This window comes from Rhea pennata, chromosome 15 (assembly GCF_028389875.1).
Source record: "Rhea pennata isolate bPtePen1 chromosome 15, bPtePen1.pri, whole genome shotgun sequence".
NCBI lineage: Eukaryota > Metazoa > Chordata > Aves > Rheiformes > Rheidae > Rhea > Rhea pennata.
Genome location: NC_084677.1, coordinates 11,393,622 through 11,400,595, shown reverse-complemented (window position 1 = coordinate 11,400,595; position 6,974 = coordinate 11,393,622). Strand labels below are relative to the sequence as shown.

Genomic DNA, 6,974 nt, shown 5'->3' with positions numbered 1-6,974 from the left:
TCTAACTGCATGCATTAGTTTTCTTGAGGAAAATATTTTCTTGGTATACATGTAGCTATTTCCTCTCACTTTAGCTCTGACTGCTGAAAGTACATGAAATCAGAGATGGAAAAATAAAAGCAATACAGAAGATTTCTGGGAGCTTGCGATACCAGGATTTAACCTTGGCAAATAAAAAAAAAAAAGCAAGACCAAAAAGAAAACCAGAACTATTGAAAAATGTGTCAAAAAGAGTAACTTTATTGACCAGCCAGAATGAAACCAGATGAAGTGAATGACATGACTAAGTGGTGCAAGCCATCAGTACTCGCACAGCTGACACAAACAAGGTTCCCACCTTGCCGTCCTTACCCAAGCAATGCTCCCACTGACACCCAGGAACATTGCATCTGGGTAAGTTTTGCAGGGCTAAGCTTTCAGATTTTAAAAAATATAATTTTTATTTGTTCATTGTGAATAGATTAAAAATACAGCATATAGCAATATAATTCCAAAAGTCTGTCAAACATATTCTCTTCAAAATAATGTCATAAAATTGAGCATATTTCTGTAAACCAGTTTAATTTGTAAATCATTCAAACTCCTACTTATTGTATAGCTAAATAATACGATACCACATTATGACAGAATGCAGCTTACATCATTAAAAAAGTAACGTTTACAAAAAAAGTATTGATCATTACATTTTTCAGAGCTGTGATCAGATTTACATACCAGAGAACTATCAGCAATTCTAGCAACTACAGAAATTAGCAAATTAAACTATGTCAAAGAGTTTCAGTAATTATACTCTTAAGTCCCTTACTTATATTTTGGATGGACACATTCAATCTCCTCCCCTCCCTACAAGGGTGGTGGGGTTGTTACATATCTGCTTCTTTCTCATGGAAAAATCTCAGTCTTGGCATCAACACTGTACAGAAAAATTAATCCTTTTCTGTGTATGTTATAGTGCCTATACTGTATCAGTTCTGCACAAAACACTGTGATTGTTCAACTGTTCTCAGAGATGAAGGGCGCAAGAGCTGTTATTTTACGGCTTTGAATGAAAGAGCAAAAGGCCACATCCGTAAGAGGCTGTAGGCACCTAAAGCAGAACTGTGGATAGGCACTTAAAGTATCCACCTAAGCTGTGATCGTACAAATTCTAGTTCAGTTTCAGCATATTAGGTCCAAAGAACTTGAGCATTTTAATATCTAGCTTATTACCTACCTAACAGCTTTGCTAGAGTGAGGCTGGTGAGAATTATGAATCATTCTGCACTCCATAGTGGTTGTCCCTTTATTCATGCCAATCTACAACCTCAGGGACTGAAAAGCCTGAAGACAGAACCTTTCTGGCTTCATCTCCTACAGAACTACTGTTAACCAAGACCAAGAAATAGGACTAGCTCCTATAACAACTGTAGAGATGGCACTGGAGCTTTGGAACATAATACTGGATTTGAAAGAAACCTACCTCTGTGTAATGATAATTCAACCACCATGGTGTATTTGTCTTCCCATTACTGGTTTAGGAGCATGTAAACAGGATACAGAAATTCAAGTGTTTGGGGATAATAATGCCTTCTTCCTGTAACCAGCAGAAATATATTTTTCTTTAACTGCCATTAACAATGACCCTCTATCTCTTGTGAAGAAGAGAGGTTTTTCAGGAAATTCACTTCTAAACTTTAAGAGAGGATGCTAAAATACAGGTGCAGAACTCCACAATATGTCTAATACCAAAGAAAGTAAGATTTATACCATAGAATAGTGTTTAATAAATTATCTGGTATAATCTGGAAGTTTATAAAGCTATGCGTGTATTCTTTAGCAATCAGCTTAAATTTAACAAACAGTATCATGTGAAGTTAATTCATGAACCATCAGACAGCAGATCAAACATATGAAGTTATTTACACTAGATAAATTATTTTCTATACACAGAAATAGGTGAACAAACATTCTCTAGACTTTTCAAATATCTCTCTAGAAATGGTGGGAAGTAAATTTTCATTTTTAAGTGAGAGGATCCAGCTTCACTGTAAATTGAGATGTCACTGTAAAAATAACTACATACCAGCAATATGTTATAGATCTTTTTACTAATCATAACTGGACAAATATGAGATCAGTATGATTTTATGCAAATAGGTTATTATATGGTACAAAATGTTGAAATGAGAGAGGTAGCTAAATGCCTCACCTCATCAGAAACAGTGATGTTCAGATCTGATCTGAAAATACGCACTGCTGGTAATAAATAAAACATACATCCCACCCTGAATACTCAAGGTGCCAAAGTAGAAGCACCATTTTTTTATTTCCAAACTTAAAGATTGTATCTGGAATTGATTTGAGAAGAGTATCAACAGAGCCAAATGACACCAGCTTGATAGAATGGAACCACTTATTAAGAGTAGATGCATGCTTCACATACTTAAATTGAAAATATGTTTACATTCAAAGGGCAACAACTAAACTTGAGATACACCAAAAATGAAGACATGATGTGGATTTAGGAAAATATATGGGAGGAGAAGAGAAATGTAAACACACTGATCATTTGCTGTGTAAAAAGCTAGGCATGTGCAATGTAAACAGATCAGCTTCATTTTTCTCAAACAAATCATAACAGTTAAAAAAATATAAAAGCTCAATTGTACTGGTATTATAGTTTTAAAACATAGGTAACAGTACACCATGGTTCCCTACATACTACTTATATTCAGATTTCTTCTCTCAAAATAAAGTTATAAAACTAAAATATGAAAACCACAAACTGTTAACAGCACATAAAAATACATCTTTTTAGCGGCAAGTACAATAATTCTATAAAAATCTTATATACAAGAACTGCATAATTGCAGTGTCATTCTTCCATCATTGCCCAAGCCTCCTCAGCTTTTTGGTAGTACCGATTTGCCAGTCTACCTTTCATGGCTTCTGTTGCTGCTTCTGCGGCTTCTGTGTACAGTTCACCTACAGGAGGAAATAGTATCAGAGTTATGCTGGCAAAAAAAAGCCACCTCTTTACCCTGAAGCAATTAAAGTATGAAAAGAGAAACTAAAGAGAAACTGAGGTCAAGTTACAGGGCCGGATGTATGGGTTTAACAGTGTATTCTACTAGTATCAGCAGTTATACCAGCTGGGAACCTGGCTTTTGCTTTCCAACTCAAAGTTGTATGACTGACTGCTGATATGACAGTAGTATGACTCTTTAATGTATTTACAAGGATCATAAATATGACTGGTCAGTAATAACCCCCAAGACGACTGTAAGGCTTTAGCTCCTGACATGCAGATTACATAATGGCTAAGTCAGTGTTGTGTAGGGCCTGAGAGTTACAGCTGTAATTCAAAACACAAGCAGCAACCTGCAGTTTAGTGGCCTCACAGGGAGTGAAGGTTCCTTTTCTATGGACTCAGCATGTCACAGGATTGGAGCTGGCACCACCCACCATCTCTGGCATCAGCAGAATCTCTTATTTCACCATCTTCAGCATTATATATCACCTGGGGTCATTGCAGCTTCATCCACAAACTCAGGACACCGATCTTTCTCTACATGTTTTATAACAATTGAGCCAGGAAATGTATTTTTGGGGTACATGTTGAGCAGAAGAGAGGAAAAGCGGGATTACTGATTGTAGGAACAAAAATGAAGACTCACCTGATTTCTGTGGATCCTTGTCCAAGTGAAATCCTCCTGTCATTAACATCTCTGCTTCCCTGGCTAGGAGCAGATACCGGGGCTCATCCTGAGTGCCATCATATTCACCTCCCTCATCATAGTCAGTCATGTTCAGTGCAGCATTGTACCAGTACAGCGCCTCCTTCCAATCCTGCACTCTGAAATTAAAAATAATTTTTGAAGACAGTTACCTTGGGAAACAAATATACTTTGCATTGGAGGTTCAGGATTCAATTCTGCACCAGCTCTTCAGAGTCCTGGTGCTCTCCAAGAAAGCTTGTGCTCTCATGGAGGCTTTATCAAAATTTATCAAAAATCAACCTAATATACTGCATAATTTTTTAGCAAATTACAATCTATTTCTTAGTCAGAAATTAAGTCATGGAGTCTTAAAATTTAAAATCATGCTTAATTAGAAGCAACAACCTCAACTTTAGGACCATGTTTCTGTGAAATTTCCATTCTTATTTTTATTATGAGAAGTAGTGAAAGGCAACAATTGTGACGAATGTATCATCCATCTGACTGTCTTGCCTATAATCAGTTTACAACTTCACCTATTGTCCTGTTCTTTAGGTTCTTTCACAACTTAATTAGGAAAAAAAAAACCTCACTGTTTTTTAAAACTACTTTCAAAAAAATCACTTAGGAGGAGGCAGTTGTAAATACTTTGCCATTATTTTTAGGGTAATACATCTCAGACAGACCCTCTTGGGTTCATTTTTTCCACTCATCCTAGGATTTTAAAGGATGTAACTCCTGTTGAAGCCAAGGGAAATTTTGTCAACCATCTCAGAGCAAAAAGAATTGTTTACCACAGTGCAACCTCTGTCTCACCATCAGGACTAAACTCAAACATGCAGATGGATGTGATACACATGCAGATATTTAGCAGCAGAACTCTGTTGATGTATCATGATTTAAACTCTGCTCTTATTCACAGCTAGGTACATTTGAAATGGCTCTAAAACATTTCTCAGCATTATTAATAGATCTTCATGTGAATGAAAAATATGCAGTGAATATTATTATTCTGCGTGGAAGTACCACTAGGTTAGATTACCCAGTCATGCACAGTACCTGTCTGAACCAAGATTTACACCTGTATCATATGCCCTTGCTACTAGTATCATGGAAGGCCGGTCTCCAGCTTCTGCTGCTCTCAGTAAGTAATCAAATCCTTTTCTTCTGTTCTCCTTTGTGTCCTAGTAAAACAAACAAAACCTTTAAAATTGTTGTTTCTAAATAAATCCATCCCTTTCTTCCTCTATCATTAAATGCAGTTTCTCCTTGCCAGTAATTGTTGCAAATGTTTAATACATCTGAGAAGCAGGCCCAGCCACAAGAAGCCAAGGGGCTGAATAGTAAAGATCACTTTAAAAAACTTCCTAAAGCTATGCAGTGATATTCTAGTAATATCATTTAGGCAGCTTCTTTGGAGCTTAGTCCAAGTCCTTAATTACAAAGCTATCCCTGAAGAGGAATGTTTAATGCTGTAGCTACAGAAGAACACACAACCATGGTTATTGTTTTGTCTTCATTTCCTGCAATATTTATGCTATTTCTTCCAAGGGAACAAAATTCTGGATTTTAGATTTTCTATGATCTTTCTATTTACCTCCAGAGTGACCTCTGAAAGAATGTGATGGGGTAGCTGGCAGCACATGAGTCCTAGTCCAGCGATGGCTTCCAGCTCCCCACAGTCTGCAGCATGCTCCAGGTGAAACAGAGCTGACTCCTGATCCCACTCCTTGTCTTTCTCACAGAAACGCCCAGCTTCATGGTAGCGAACCATGGCCAAATGAACCTAGAACACAATCGTACAAGAAAGATACACCAGTACGAAGTGCAGCTCTAATTCCTCCAAAGCTGTCTGTCCACACTTTTCTTATCTAAAAAATAGTTATTTGAGGTGACTACTTGCATAAAGCTAACTCGCTGCTTTGCAGACAACTACACAGGGCAAAACAAGGCAACAGATGCACATGTCAGAGCAAACTGAATCTGAGTAGAGGGCTAGCTTGACCACTCGGGGACTTGGAGCCTGACGTGTGCCTTAATAGGCTCAACAGGCCAAAAGCACTGCTGACACACGCAGCTTTATAAACTTGATTACTTGAGAAAGACCTAATTCAGCAAGACAGAAGCTGCCCCACACTACTACACCCTAAGCTGTACCCAGAAGGCAGTCACTCCAGAGCACCAGGTCTTAGGGAGCATGTGCCTGTCCCAGCATAGGGGCCTTGGAGACTTTTAGGAGGGAACTGTAGTAAAAAGCACCATGGCTAGGTGGCACCACAGTCTGCAAAGTCCTAACGCCCCAGCCAGAAGGGCAAACTACAGTAATCCTCACTCATAGACCTTTCTGTACAGCAAGAGCCCACACAGGAAGAGAATTAATCTGAAACACAGAAAGCAAAGAAGGTCTCTTATTCAAGGTAAAATTCTGGTACCACCGAACCCTCAATGGGAGTAAGATTTCATTCCAAACTTGCATTGGGATTTTGATCCGCCCCCCGCCCCACAAAAGGCATGTTTCTTTTCAAACAGCAAGAGGCTCTCAGGATGTTTGGGAAGGTCTACACAGTGTTTTGAGTGTGGACTCAAGCCCATGCATAAGCCAAAACTTAATTCACATTTGAATTGTCTGGAGGAGTTTGGGGTAAAAAGAGCTGATCTATGCTGCTATTCATCAGGAGCCAAGCCAGGCCTACTTCCAATGTATGAGCGTCAGGCACATCACATTTACTGTGCTTTATCTGCTTTGCCTGATGCCCCTGGGAGGGCAGATGAATGAACAGCAGGGTCCTTCCCAAAAGAGTTCAGATGTCGCAAGTCCAAAAGCACAGGGAAGTCATCCATTAGCGAGTTCAGACTTCCTTTATAAAATATGACTAAGTGACATGAAGCTATGGCGTAATATTTCTTTTTGTTTGTGTGAGTAACTAGTGCAGACGGACACCACTTTGTAAGTAACAAATACGTTTCTTTCCAGTTGGAAAGACCAGAATTATTAGACTCATCCTACCTTCCCAAGGATTGACTTCCCAATTTTCTTTTCAAGTTCTAATGCATTGAGCCTCTGAATTTCTTGAGCCACACAGGATGGTCTGTGGATGTGGACTCTGGAAGCGTTGTAGAGATTCCATTTCTCCACACTGACCTAAAATAGGAATATACTATCATTTGTATCTGAAATTAAAAGTTTTCAAACTATTTATATGGAATACCATTCAGAAATCTAAAAATCTAATCATACTACAGCTTATTAGTAAATATGGTAAATTAAGATACTGG

The 6,974-nt window shown here is 38.3% G+C and overlaps 1 protein-coding gene across 4 annotated transcripts in view; it reads right to left on the bottom strand.

Annotated features, from left to right (window-relative positions):
- Positions 1-220: 220 nt before the first annotated feature.
- Positions 221-6,974, bottom strand: part of EEF2K (eukaryotic elongation factor 2 kinase) — a 31,462-nt gene continuing 24,708 nt past the window's right edge. For all 4 annotated transcript variants that reach the window (XM_062588365.1, XM_062588369.1, XM_062588370.1 and 1 more), the window contains 5 exons: positions 6,706-6,840; positions 5,296-5,484; positions 4,758-4,882; positions 3,657-3,835; positions 221-2,964 (listed from right to left, as the gene is read on the bottom strand). In XM_062588365.1, coding sequence (XP_062444349.1) covers positions 2,855-2,964; positions 3,657-3,835; positions 4,758-4,882; positions 5,296-5,484; positions 6,706-6,840 — 738 coding nt within the window. In that variant the 3' untranslated portion in view covers positions 221-2,854. The remainder of the gene's footprint in view (positions 2,965-3,656; positions 3,836-4,757; positions 4,883-5,295; positions 5,485-6,705; positions 6,841-6,974) is intronic.